At 38.7% G+C, this 15021-nt stretch overlaps 1 protein-coding gene across 1 annotated transcript in view; it reads right to left on the bottom strand.

The window, feature by feature from the left end:
• Positions 1–15021, bottom strand: part of gabra3 (gamma-aminobutyric acid type A receptor subunit alpha3) — a 118645-nt gene that overhangs the window by 18661 nt on the left and 84963 nt on the right. The window contains exons 5-8 of the mRNA XM_085420181.1: positions 11221–11441; positions 3244–3326; positions 2308–2451; positions 12–164 (exon numbers count right to left, since the gene is read on the bottom strand). Coding sequence (XP_085276307.1) covers positions 12–164; positions 2308–2451; positions 3244–3326; positions 11221–11441 — 601 coding nt within the window. The remainder of the gene's footprint in view (positions 1–11; positions 165–2307; positions 2452–3243; positions 3327–11220; positions 11442–15021) is intronic.

The following is a 15021-nucleotide window of genomic DNA, read 5'->3' as shown; positions in this document are numbered from 1 at the left end:
ATAGCACTCACCGAATACTGTGCGCGCCGGAACGGATTCTCTGTTTAGCCAGAAGGAGACCTGAGACAGTATGACAGTCATGATGCACGGAAGGTAGGTTTGAATCACAAAATAGCCAATTTTCCTTTTCAAATGGAAATATGTTGTCATCACTACATATTCGCCTGAGGGGAAAAGAGACAAACAGAAAAAGATGGAGAGACACAGACAGGGTCATGATTATTAATATACTTGTTCCTCGCTCAGAGCAACACAAGGAAAAATATTTGAAAATTGATGCATTAATGTTTGAACATTAACGTGCATGTGACAAGACGTGAGCAGTATTGAGACAGAAAATGCTTAGATGCTTAAAATATTCCAAAGATGTTGATGCACACTTCCAAACCTTAAGCTACAGACTGTATATAAAAGATGGACATAGCCACTGTGTCAACATCCATTGGCTAGTTTGGCCTTAATGCCTCAAGCTGAGAATGCTAGGTCCTAATGAGCTGAAGGACTGCATTCTCAAAGGTTTCTATACAACATGATTTGATTTTGGAACAACAGGAGTCGCCACCTGCTGGCTGATAGTAAGAATGTAAGTTTAAGTAACTTGCATTGGCTCAGATGAGAAGCTATGTCCATCTTTTACTTACAGCAAGAGTTTTTAACCGTAAGAGACAAAAAAGTATAATAATAACTAAATAATAAAGACTGTAAACAAACAGACTGGCAGATGACATCACATTGATGTCATTAATAAGACATATACAAAGTGTCACATTCTTTTAAGTGCACATTTACATGTTCCTTGGGATGTTTTTTGCTGTTCATATAAATATGTCAATTATACTAGCAAATGGATAAACTCACATCTTCTCCAACTGCCAGCTCTCAGTGCCATGTTTGCAATCTGTGTTACGAAGATAGGACGAAAAACAGATTTCCATCCCTGAGGTGTTTTTTTGGTTTTGTTTTTTTCTGAGGAGAATCAAACCAGAGCTGAACGGGCTCAAATCCTCCCATCCCCCTAGATCACTATAGTCCATTAGGTTTAAAGTCTAAGGAAATGAGCTTTTCCAACCGCCATAAGCTGAAGTGGTTTATGAAAGAAATCGCACTGACTCTATCATGAATCTTTGGTACTTGTCAGACTTCTGTTGGTCTTCTTCCATCGCTGCAATTCTCCTGACTTACATTCAACCCACCAAACAGCACAAACAATAAAGATACTCTCAAGGAACGCATCCTCTGTAGAGTTAAACAGGTGCAGTTATTTAAAGGAGACACACACATACACACACACACTTTTATTTCTTGGAAAACAGGAGTGCCATCTAACAAAGTGGATTCTTGGTGCTTTAGTCTCCAAAGACAACTGAAGTCTGACAGATATCAGCGACTCTGTGGCTCACCTCTTGAAAGTTTCACAAGCAAACAGCTTGAATGCAAAGGTTAAATCTCTCAAAACTGAGAGCAGCGTGGCTCGCTGGTAAGCTGTTTTACTCTTGTGATTTCCAAATGCCCCACTAAAGCAACTTTTTATTTTTAGCTTTACCATTACAAGCTCTTTGGTACTTTATCTAGTCCTATTACACCATTAACTAAAGCTGCTGATTGATGTTAGCGGTACATGATAGTGACTGATAAGTATAATAAAAATGCAGCACATTCTTGAAGGTGTTTGAACTCAAATGATCTATTACCAGTGAGATGCTGCTGCTGTAAATATTTTCAGCATATGTGAGTACCCTGCCCTCACCGTGCTATTTCATCCCTTTATATTAAATTGCTAACATAAGCTTTAAGCCCTCCAATGGGGAAATAACAAAAACATTTATTTTTGTGTGACAGATAAAAAGGATTCTGCAACAGTTTTGAAGATAAGATTTTAAGATCAAATGAATATGCAATCAAAAGAAAGGGCTAGACGATGGTTATCATAGTTGACTCTTGGCTGAACCCCAAAGGAAAGTGAAAAAAACCAAAAAGAAACTTTCACCTCTGGCAAACGTCTTCATATTATCTTGGTAAATATGCTGAATAGTTTCAGTCATCATTTTCTCGATGGAGCCAAACAATGCAAGATGAATTTAAACTGACAGAAACTGTTGAGAAACTGCAGACTGTTTATTAATTTGGAAGACAAATTACACAAGAGCCACTATATCTCAGTGGAATAGATTATATGCAGTTTATCTTTCAAAAGTGAGAATTCGATCACTTCTGAGTACTCAAAATCAACTTTTTGCCTGTTCCAGACAAACTCTGATTTCCCTTACAGTGTATTGTATGCTGCTGTCTGTACCCAGAATGGCATACCTGTGCTGGAACTGATGGTTTCTTTGCCAATAACATGTCCCAGTAAGTCATATTGGTTCAGCCTGGAGCCGTCCTCTGCCACAGCGACAGACCTCTCGTCACCCTGGGTCCACAGGTAGATCACCTCATTATTTGTGTAAGCATCTGAGCAAACAGAAGACAGCCCCCAAAAAACAGACAGCATAGGTGAGAGCTCAAAATATGGGTGCAATATTTTCTGTTTTTCTCCTACCTCTGCACATTGTAGGATTATCAGCATTTGCTTTGGCAAAAAGTTAACTGCTGACTTCAGGATCTAAAAGACATTTTTCCTAAATTCCAGTAAGTCATTCATGATAATACGCAGCGTCCATCCAGTATTGATCGGGCTGATAGACCTGCGGCCGATAATGATATCAGGTTTCACAAAAAAATTCCTTTTACTGTGTTCACCACCCTGAGATTTAATCCTCACGCTTCAGGGGATCACTGACTTTTCCTCCATTGCCACTTTTTTAACTAAATGTATCCAAAATGAATGCTCTACCTATCAGCATCATTTTATGTTGAGAGATATAAGCATTGATGCTAACACATCAAACTATATCTAATGCTGTGTTTGAAACAGTAAATAGCCTATGCTTGTGTATGGATGGTTACATGCCCCGCACTATGAGCATACTGAAAGTAATTTAAGCACATTAACTGTCGCTGTGGCGATGCCTAAAGGGTGCAGCCCAAAGAGGGAGAAGATCTTTATTAATAAAATTTTCTCTTAACTGCTTTTGTTATATTACCAAACATCATACTGCAGTGTAGTTTTAGCCTTTGTTTTTTTTTCTTCTTTTTTTATAGTTCAGGAAAAGGTTCCTAACACCTGCAGAGAACCATCCCCACTGTTTCAGATGTCTGATCTTATATAAAACACTTTTGTTTTGACCATCTGGACTGACTTACAACTTCCAAACTTCAGAGGACAGGCGTGTGCATCCATCGGGAAATCCTCCAGGTGCATGGGGCACTCGGCATGAATGGTCAACCTGTGGGGGCAGAGGGAAAGAAAATGCATCACTGTTCAGTCTGCAGGATGGTTGAACAGGTCATTATAAACAAATGATGATGCATAATGATGTCAAATATTTCTGCAGAAACATAATTTGGAGCATTTTCATAGAGATATGTGAGACATGTTGGGAAGGTCTTATGCAAATTGCTTTATCGTGCATCAAAATTGGCTTTCCCACAAATCCAAATGTAGACCAAATAATGCTTTAATCTCTGAGTTTATTTCAAAACCAGGGATTTGTGTACGTGTGAATAAAAACTGAAGGAGAACAGATTATATCCTCTCTCTCTCTCCTCCTTTGCATCACCACCCTGTCAGTGGTAATTAGAAGGCAGACATGGACTAAATCTCCAGAGAGCACCCAAATTTGTTTCAGTTGGTCAAATGGCCAGGCCACAAAAGGCACTCTGCAAGTAAACAGAGAAATTGTGCACGTTATCTCACTCATACATGTTTAATCAACATCGGGGCTACATTTGCCGAGTTCAAACAACACAGCAACTAATTAAATGCCATCCTTTGGTGCACTAACTCACACATAAACCCCCCAAACTGGGTTATTTAAACTCAATTATACCATATTTACCCTGTACATCCATTGAAAACTGGGTTTTTATTGGGTAGATTCTTTTGGTCTCACTGTTTAATGTTGCAGAAAGTCCCACAAGTTTATTTGTAGCCACAGCCTTAAAATGTGTAACATCGCGAGCTGCCTCCACAGACAAACTTTCTGTTTCCAATTAGCTCATTGTGTTGTATTTACAACAATGCCAAGCCTGTTTTTGCCTCTAACTCGCTTCTGTGCTCTCTGTTGCTGCCTCATTACTGATAAGTGGCTCACTATCTACACAAGCTAATGCTTTACAACATAAATGTGAGAATCTTTTGCATCACACGGCACTTAAAATCAACATTCACGCGCTGTACTTATACTCTGACAGAAACAAAGGCTACAAGAAGACAGAATGGTTTTGATTAAAGACAAAAAGGCAAGCTGTCTTCATACAGAGCTTACAACTATATCATCAGCCTTGCAAAGAAGCGCTTGGGCATAGAGGTACCTTACACAGCATGTGTCAGCAATTTATGGTACTCACAATGACAATGCAGACATGCTGGTGTTTTTTGGGGAGGTGAAGTCTGCTAAACTTTGGCAACGTTTACAGAACCATAAAACACCAATGAACACACATTGAAACCTCTAAAAAAAGGTTCCTTTTTCTGTCAGCCACTTCTCCTTAGCCACCCTTAGTAACCTAGTAAATGGTATTTTTTATATTCTAGAGGTGTTTACATTTCAGACTCAGGATTGTAATCAGGTGAAATGGACCACATGTTCCAATATATGATAGAGAGAAAAAAATTAACGAAAATAATAAAATTGCAAAAATAAAATTAGTACTAGTAGTTTTTGGGTAGGGTTGTCTAACATTACAGTGTGATTGCGTCTAAAAATTAAGTTAAATGTATTTTGCTTAATGTTTCTTTGCTTCCTTCAAGCCGCTGAATGGAATTCTTGTCTGAACCGACATTTCTGCCTTTCTTCTTTTAACCCTTCCTCTTGCCTTACAATTTGTTCTGGCATTTTCTCTAAAATAATATATTCCACTTTAATGTATTTAAATAGACCTAGCTTATTATACTTTCAAAGCCTTATTAAACCTTTCATGCCTAATTTTAGTTTTAGCATATATATATTAAAATATATGTATATATTTAAAATCATATGATAATTAAATATATACAGAAAGAATTGGCCACACTTATATGTGCAACCGGACAAAAAAAATAAAATGTATATATATTATAAAAAAGTATTATTTCACCCATCACTTATGCTCTGTTTCATAACCCGAGACTTATCAAATCAAACAAAAACACTTAACTGATTGACAGTGACTGATTACTCAAATTTAATTTAACAGTATTACTCCTTCCAGTATTAATTTATTAAAGTACTGCTGATGACGGGTGACAGGAATGGCAGCACTGTTCATAAACCAAAGCACTGGGCAATTTGAAATTGGATCTGATGACTGGTGCAAGTTAAGTGATCGTTATTACAAAGTAAATATTGATGTGCAAAGTGAATGACAATCGACTGAATAGCTGTTAAAACATGTTACTAAAATATTAGTATAATTTGAGTAGAAAGCTTCATTTGGAAAGCATCGTTTTGATCTGCCCCCACAGAAATTCTTAATTTCTTGAAGGGCTTGAAACATTTGCAGGCATATGCAAGAACAGCCAGACTAGAACAATAATAAAGGAAGACAAAGCAAAGAATTAATGAGGCGACTGCTACCACTGTGCTCTTTTGAACAATGTGAGACATGATGGGTACCACCCAACTATTTTCTAATCCAGGACTGTGGGGGCAGCAGTCTAAGCAGAACCCCACCACCTCCTCCACTTCTTGTGTATGTGTGCATATGTGTGTTTCGGATATCAGAAAGCTTCCAAACCACCAGGGAGTAAAAATTTCCCAAGTGTGTCCCAGAACCTCATCGGAATCTTCTCCCTCCTGAACTCCCTTCTTAGAGTGAACCCAGACATCCTTCAGGAAAAGCTCATTGTGTCGGTCCTTTTGTTTTGCTCGCTACTGACTGGTTGTGGCCATAAGGGAGGGTCTGAACAGTTGCTGCCCAGAAAATCAACAGCTATGCCTTGTGGCTGTTTTCACCACAACAGACCTCTATAGCTGCACTGATCCACTGATCAACCTGCTGCTTCAAGGTAGAGTGATCAGTCCACCCTCTTCCAGCAGAGAACCATGTCTTCAGACTTTTAATCCTCACACTGCTTAGCTGCTTTGCAGTGTATTCACTGTGTACAATAATACAACACTTGCCTTCACAGATACCAGTTTTTATATTTGTTTGATGCCTGTCTTTATTTGTTCATGTGGATCACACCCACTGCCATCACTGAAGTCTTTCTTTAGTTAAATACAATTCTTTTGTTAAAGTAAAAATGTATTTCACTCTGGAAAAGGGGGGGAGACACAGGAGTCATGCTACTAGCAAGCTATAGATCATATAAAACAATCTATTTATTTAGTTTTTTATATACTAAATATACCAAATGTTTAAAGACAAGACAAAAACTTGTGTCTTAGCAGCATTGCTTTTGTATTGTGTTGCTTTTATAGTCACATAGCAGCGTGTTAAGTGAAGCATTACTTCTCAGCTTTGGCCGTGTTGAAAGGGCTTTCTGGCATTGTAAATCCCCAAGTACGGCTGTACAGTTGTATTTGTTTTTGGTGGTCTCTAAGCTGTTAAGTCCACTTAGTAAATGATACATTCGCATACAATAAATTCTTGAAACAGCTTTTAATGACAAATATAAACCTGCATAAACCTCTCTCTCTTTAAAAAGTACACCTGAGTCTTCTCACAAATTAATATTAGTGAGGGACAGAGAAATGCCGAAGAAGAAGCAAGGAGGTTGAGTTAAAATGAGGTGAACTGTAAATGAGTGACAAATGCTTTCACAAAAAATAACCGCAGCAGCGCTGGCAGACAATACCAGCTCTCTAAATTCAGAAATAATGATGCAATCCTGCAGAGCCGAGGCCTTCATAGCATTTGTCAGTTCAGATCCTGTAGACGTGCTGATTAAATGGATTTAAGCAGTTGTTTAGTGAGGAATGTCAATCAAAGCGGGGCGCTATGGTGACGCACTGTGCACTAAACTTCCCGTGAGACAGATTTATATTCTAAAGCCTAATACCTGTGCAGTATGTGGAAATTTAAGGTATCAGTCTCTCCTTGGGAGTGTTTTCCAGTACCTCTAATAACACAGCAATATTTTCATGCAGATCCCCTTCAACTAATCACCCAAAGCTTAAGATAGATGAAAGGTAGCCCTAAAATTGAGAAAGTTCTTTGCCAGTGCTTTCAAAAATACATTCCATATTAAGTTTATGATATGAGTTTTATGATAGAGTCAGTAAAAGTAGGGATGGTCTAAAGAATACTTTGCAGTTTTTCATTAGGGCTTGGCAAGATATCAATATATTTGACAGAATTTTATATAAGACATGACATTATTGATGCTGTACATTGAGCGCGCAGATTTTCACCTACATGCATTTTAGCGGTTCAAAACAGTTAATCTCTCTCGCCGACTGCTCACACATTAGAATTCCAGATCTTAGTGTTTTTACTTTTTTGGCTCAACTCTGCAATGATAGAGGGGGATGCAGTTGTAAATTTGCATGAAGTAAGTGTTTATTTTCTTTATTCAGGCAGTAAAGATGGTTAACAACATTTGGATTTATGTAATAACACTATTTTTACTTGAACTATTCAGTTCATTTCCATTTTATTTATATAGCACCAAATCACAACAGCAGTCGCCTCAGGGTGCTTTACATTCTTAAGTTAAGACCCTTTAATAATGTAGAGAAAACCCCAACGATCAAATAACCACATTTGAACGTGCAATTGGCGACAGTGGGAAGGAAAAACTCCCTTTTAACAGGAAGGAGGGGTAGCCATGTGCTGCAACCATTTGGGGATGATGGGAGGACAAATAGCACACTGCGGAACTATGGTTTTAATGCTAATATTATATAATGTAATAATATTAAGGTCTCTAATGTATAATAGTGTTAATAATATTAAAGTATGCCATACCCCCCCCCCAAAAGCATTGCAATGGGAAATACAGAATTCCTATAAATGAGTTTTATTTGCTGGTGTTTATTTTAGCTCCATAATACAACTAAGCTGGTTCCAAAAATGCTTTTGGGCCTCTAAGGATTATCAAGGATGCCAAGGATTATCATACTTAATCATGCAACTTTTTCATCATCTCACAATACATTTCCCTGCTTATTTAAACATGTTAGTCCTTGTAATACTACATCAGAGCTCAGGGATCTTTGTTGGCCTTGGCAGAACTGCCACAGCATCAGATCTACTCATGTGGGAGCACAAAATGATTTTTTCACCATTTCATTTTCACCCCTAAAAATCTATACTGACCTTGTGCACGAGCATCATAAAAACATTTCTGCAGCCTTTTCACAGCCTAGTGCAAAGCTGGTGAATGCTGATCGACAGGTTCAGTGTTTCCAGCCAAAGCAATCACAGAATTATTTTTGCTGTTATTCAGTACATAATGGTATTCAGTGACTATGACTGTCTTGCTGATGCTATTTACAGTGTACTTTACGCATGACATACACACAATGACACTCCTTTGATCAAGTGAGTATTATTCACTCGGCTGTCTGCGTGTGATACATATATGGGCCAGACTGGCTGCAAGTCAGCTATCTGACTCACAGACAGGTAAAAAGCACAATTTTATTCCTAAGATGTTAATTTTCACCCTAGTGCCACCACGGTGTTTGCATTCATGCTTTTAAATAAAATGTCTCTAGCTATTGAATTTGCTGATATACACACATCATCTTGTAAAAGCTAAACTAGGTTCTCTCATAATCTTCTAACTTTTCTTTGGAATCCGGGACTATAGTTTCCAATTTTCTTTCTATCAAATGTTCATGTTCTAACTGAAAAAAATATGACAAACATTCCGATTTCATTTGATGAAGGATGAGAATTTTGTAAATTCTCAGCTTGAAAAATGTTTTCAATGATTCAATATTGACTATTATTGCTGCTGTTCCTCTAATAGCCAGTTGAGGCAAGCTGGGAAAGTGAGTCAATAGACTGCCATGTTCAAATATCTGTATATAATGATTAGAGCATATTTATGTAAATATGCCTCTATGTACCCTTAACATTGGGCCAATCTGAATGAAACTTTGCATGGACATGGTGACACATACAGTAACTTCCAGTAACTTCTATATGATCTTTAAAAAAACCCATTTATTATAAATCAAAACTAAGTTTTTAAAAATGTTTTAATATTGGCGACAGAATTTTGCTTGACTTGACTAAATACAGGATGATGAATTTGAAAAACCATTACAGGCCTGGCAAAAACTGCCCACAGGCTGGAGTTTTATTCGTCCAACAAAACAACATTAAGAAGCATTTTTACACACTGATACAGAAAATGGCTTTGATCTTTATGGATAGTTTTCCTTTTCATATGGTGGGTCAATTTTGTTTGAATCAACCCATCTACATAAACTACTGGTCAAAAGTTTTAGAACACCCCATTTTTTTCAGTTATTTATTGTGATTCAAGTTGTTTAAGTCCAATGCATAGCTTGAAATGTTACAAAAGTAAGTGCTCAGATTTAAAAAATAAGGTTCAACAGTATGCCATCAAGCAGACGAAAAGGATGGTTCCACAGTGTGTGGCATCAACTGTCAGACATGGAGGAGGAGGTGTGATGGTCTGGGGCTGTTTTGCTGGATCCAGGGTCGGTGACTTGTACAGAGTGAGAAACTAAACTAAAACAGCTACCACAGAATTCTGCAGTACCCACTGGTTGCACCTAGTTGGTCAGGGGTTCATCCTACAGCCAGATAGTGATCCAAAACTTAAGTCCAAGACATGCCAGAACTACCTCAGGAAAAAAGAACAAGATGGTAAGCTTGAAAACATGGAGTGGCCAGCACAGTCTCCGGACTTAAACCTCAGTGAGATCGTTTGGGATGAACAGGACAGAAGAGTGAAAGCAGAGCAACCTTTAAGTGCCACACATTTATGAGAACTTCTGCAACAGATATATGAAAAACTTTCTGAAAAACATTTGATGTCTATTGTAGAAAGAATGCCAAGGGTGTGTTCAGCTGTTATATCTGTCAAAGGTGGCTACTTTGATGAGTCAAAAATTAGAAAAATTGGGGTGTTCTAAAAGTTTTTACTGGTAGTGTATAATACTACTACTACTATTACTACAACTAATAATAATAATCCAGTCGTTAAGTCTGACGTCACTAGCCGTGTCTGGGCCTAAACTCCGCTGCAGGTCGATCACTATGGCATTACTGAGAGTTGAAAAACTGTCTAAAGTCTTTCATCTTTAATAAAATGATCAACGTTCTGCTCTACCAGGTGTAACAATTGAGTTTAACATCCAGGCATCCATGAAAACGGAATTTATGACATTTAACGGAGTTGGAAGTTAGCAGGAAGTTAGCTTGCTAGCTTCCATCGAAATACAATATAGCATGTCCTGACTGCGTGGTTTTGGAAACAAATTAAAACATACAGCTCTGTTATCACTTCAAACATAAATGAAGAAAGAAAACTAAACAGCAGTGACGTTTGTAGGGTTACTGAAGTTTGGCTAGCTGTAGCTAATGATGTGCTACATGACCGCTAGCGACACAGCTATGTTAGTATAATATAAACAAGCTAACTTTTTTTCCACTCGATAAAAGTTAACGTGAGTGCTGAGCTGTAGTTACATCCTAAGGTTTTAAAAACTGAGCTTAAATAAATGATTAGCGGTAATAAAAGCCGAGGGAGGTCAACAGTGATTACTGACTGTTTTAGGAGCTTTTTGAGATTAAATAGAAGAAAATACAAAACATTAAACATGTTAACAACACAAAAGCCATATTAAACACAGACTACTTTAGGCCCAGAAGTAGGATTCGTCATGTCATCACTTAACGACCGGTTAGTGTATTTGAGGCTGAATGATAGGAGAGGAATGCTGTCACAGTCAACTGTATCCCAAGCTTCCTAGCATAAGCTTATAAGGAAGCGAGTCACCCTTTCATACATATGGAGAACTTCTGGCTGTAAAAAGTGCTGAGTGCCAGTGGGTGAAATCTTTTATTATGCTTTCTTTTTTCTTTTAGGAATGTCAAAATAAGGATGCTCTCATGCCAAATTAAGACGGTTAATATATCTACTAAACAGCACCTGCAGATTTTTTTTTTTCAAGTGATGGTGTTGACCTCCGAATCACCACAAAAAATGCTCACCTCATTGTGTATAGAAGCGTGCCGTTGTCGACTAGTCGTAGCAGTTTGTTAGGAGTTGTCATGTTGTGGGCTACAGATTTCTTTCCATTGTGGAAAAAAGTATCAGGAGTCCAGATCTTACTGGCCAGGAGGTTGTTGAGGGGTAAAACCTGCATGGGCCCATCGAACTTCAGCCGCTCATCCCTCCAACTCTGGCGAAAGAAGACATCGATGGTGTACTCCTGATGGGAAGAGAGTTTGAAGAAATAGTTAGCAAGGCAACAATTCACAAAACTGGGAACATGGCTCTCATTCAAGCCTTACGATGCTCTTATTTGTGAAAGCATACAAAAAAAAGGCTACATGATGTTAAGTTGAGCCACCTTTTTTGTTCCTTTATTTCCACTTTTGCTTTTCCTGCTTTAATGAGTCAAAGTGCATTTCCTTTTTTGTGTGACACGATTACTGCTCCGTTAACAATGTTGTGTTTCTCTCACACTTAAGGTGTTGGAGCCTCAGCGAGAAAGCTTGTAGAACATCTGTTTCATGTTTTATTAATGTGCGACACAGTATTTCTGCATCGTCACCAACACACGAAAGACCAAACAAACTAAAACAAATGCGGGAAGTAGCTGTTCAAAATGAATTTATTTCACATTATTCATTCAATGGGTCTTGGTGTCCTAGCAACTGCTTTTCCTCGCCAGCTGTGTACAGCGGCTTTGCAGACAGAGAGCTGAAGCTTGAACAGAGTGAGATGTGGGGAAGCTATGCCACAACAGTGCGCAACAAAGGCACGGTCCACGTGTTGCTAGCCATTTTGGAGCTTTTTGCTTGTTCGCTGAAACAGCTCAGGTACTGTGAACTGTAACTGGCTGCCCCCCTGAGTGACACCTTGATTAAGTCATTTCCCATTGGTTTTAACAACAGGATCCCGTCATGCTCAGTGGGAGAGGGTGTGCAGCTTTCATTCAACACAGCAACAGGTCTCCTCTAAACAGCACAGGATGGACGTCTGTTAATTGATGCGATTGACCTCCTAAAGGCCTGCAAACTTGCAATGCTATACAATAATTACATCGCATCTGTCCTCACAGCAGTGCTCTAAATAAAGCCCACAGAGAGCTTCACAGACTGATAAAAGCCAGAATGTGACTAACGTGCGCAACCCTCAATCATTTTATTTCATCTTTGCCCCATTTATTAATTAACTGCAGTCTCTGGTTCTTTCTTTTTTTTAAATGATAAATGGTCTGTATTTGTATAGCGCTTTACTTGGTCCTAAGGACCCCAAAGCACTTTACACTATACACAATCATCCACCCATTCACACACTGGTGACAGCAAGCTTCAGTGTAGCCACAGCCACCCTGGGGCGCACTGACAGAGGCGAGGCTGCCAGACACTGGCGCCACCGGGCCCTCTGACCACCACCAGTAGGTAACGGGTGAAGTGTCTTGCACAAGGACACAACGAGAGACTGTCGGAGCCGGGGCTCGAACCGGCAACCTTCCAATTACAAGACGAACGCCCAACTCTTGAGCCACAATCACCTACTAAAGAGTTCAAAAAGTAAATCGTTAACTGTTTTTCCCATTAATTATGTCAGACTGATTCCTTCATGCATTAAGTTCTCAGTGCTGTCATCAAAGGACTCTCCAGGTCACAAAAAAGACTAATGACCAAACACATGTGGACAGTAGGGCAACCATGACACTGATTTATTGTTCTGTCCTGTGCATCTTTAACAAAAACTTTCCTGCACAGTCTAAGAAAGTTTGCTCTATCTTGGCATACAAAAAAGGAACCCTAGTAAAACATTTAAATCCCCATCGCCAAGGTTATCCTTTTGTTATGCATGTTAATCACGTCTTTATGAGATGCCAAATCAGGCCTCAATTAGTGTAAAACATGCAGTGATGTAAACTGACAATAGTGAGCTTGGCCCAGCTGGGGTGAAGCCATCATTTGTTTGTTTCTTTTGGACAGAACCTTCTGTAAACATGGGGAATTAATTTGAAGACTGAAAGACAGAAGTGAGGAAAAGTATAGTCAATCTCCACAAGGCCAAATGGCACAAACCATTCAGATGCCAGCTGGTGTTCCTCCAGGGACTGAGTGATTGATTTCTCCTTGACAGAGGAGACAGAGCGGAGCGTCTACCCAACAGTGGCTGTCAAATATCTTTTTTTACAGCAGTCAGAATCATGAATAGATTAACTATGGCAAACAACTCTAATTTAAAGAACCCCTTTAAACACATGACACAAGTATTGCAACTGCATTCATTATTTGTCTTCACATAATACACAGACCATTTTTACAAGATTGCTGGCATCTTGCCTTTATTAGAAAGATGGATATTTGGGGTGATTGATGTGCCCTGGATGGATTCAAAGTGAAAGGTGCAGATGCTCTGCCTTTTTTTACCCAGACAGCCCACAAATAAGTACAAATTCCATAACTGTAAAAACATATTTGCTAAGGATGTATGTTTATTGCTGCAGTTAAAAAACCAATGACATCATAAAAGTGGCAACTGGATCTAGACTACAAGAAAATTTGTGGAGCATGCTGAGCTGTAAATTAAATCATTTGATTGGGCTCTGATAAAAAAAATGTAAAGATTTGCATTTTATGGGTTGAAAATTCCTCAACAGGATGTATAAGCTCACCTTAAAACAAAAAGGTGCCTTTAAATGTTATGTATTGTGGACATGTATATATAACCTGTGAAGGACTGCTGACCTGTACAGGATGTACTCTAATCTGTTCACTATCAGCTGAGACTGAATCTATTTCCCTGGAATCCTAGTTGGATATTCAGTTTTGAAAATGAGCAGATGAAGGGTCACCTTGTAAAGCTAGTGCTGACATAAAGTCAACAGCTTGAGACCAATCAGAGGTGGGTGGTCCACTTCCTTCAGCTGCCCACCCTTCAGTGGCAGGTCTGTGAAACGGCGCTCATTTTCAATTAATCCTCAAGGCTCCCGATTCACAGGAGTGATGTTTGGAGCTATAGTTTAAACTTGGACTTCTGATGTCTGTAGAAGCATCACTGTACATTAACCCTAGACATTAACCCTAACCTAGACTTTTAGATGACTTGGCAAAGGTAGCAGCTGGCAGGATGGGCTCCTTGACTCATTTTACTCCTCTCTTGGTCTCGCATTGACTAAACAATAAAAAATATCCCTGCTTTTGACATTATTGGGGATATAGCAACAACTCTAATTGATAGAGATGTAGTTTTCCGCAACAACCAATTTTTAGCCCACTGTTTGCGAGCAGATCTATTAAAAAATTCTAAAACAATTTGCATGAAACTGTTACTTTTGGAGTTGACTGAAATTTGGGTTCATGAATTTTCAGTAGGATTAATTACCGCAGCAACACAGGAAAAAATGGGAGACATTCTCTTGATGACATACTTCTGGAAGCAGGAACTCAGTTCAGGTATGATGTGGAGGGAATAGTCAGCCTTTGTGTGGGTGTGCAGTCTTGGACTGTTGTTCTTTTGTAATTTAGCAGTGGGGTGAAGTTACAGTTTAATTACTATAGAAAGTAATTATCTAAGGCTACCCTTATTATAGTCATTACTTAATGTGAAAAAGAACTAAAGAAAGGTACTTCACAACAAAATACCGTAAATGACTGCTATAATCAATATTAGAATAACAATTAAACCAAGACTAAAGTAAACTAAGATGAGCTCACTGGCCACTTCACTGAATGCCCCTTTTCTTTCAGAATTGCCTTATTTCTTCATGCCATAAATCCACAAGGTGATAGAAACATTCCTCAGAGATTGTGGCTGCAGAT

This window comes from Rhamphochromis longiceps, linkage group LG10 (assembly GCF_057381845.1).
Source record: "Rhamphochromis longiceps isolate RC_006_pf linkage group LG10, R_longiceps_female_GT1.1, whole genome shotgun sequence".
NCBI classification, from domain to species: Eukaryota; Metazoa; Chordata; class Actinopteri; order Cichliformes; family Cichlidae; genus Rhamphochromis; species Rhamphochromis longiceps.
This window is presented reverse-complemented; position numbering and strand designations above follow the sequence as displayed.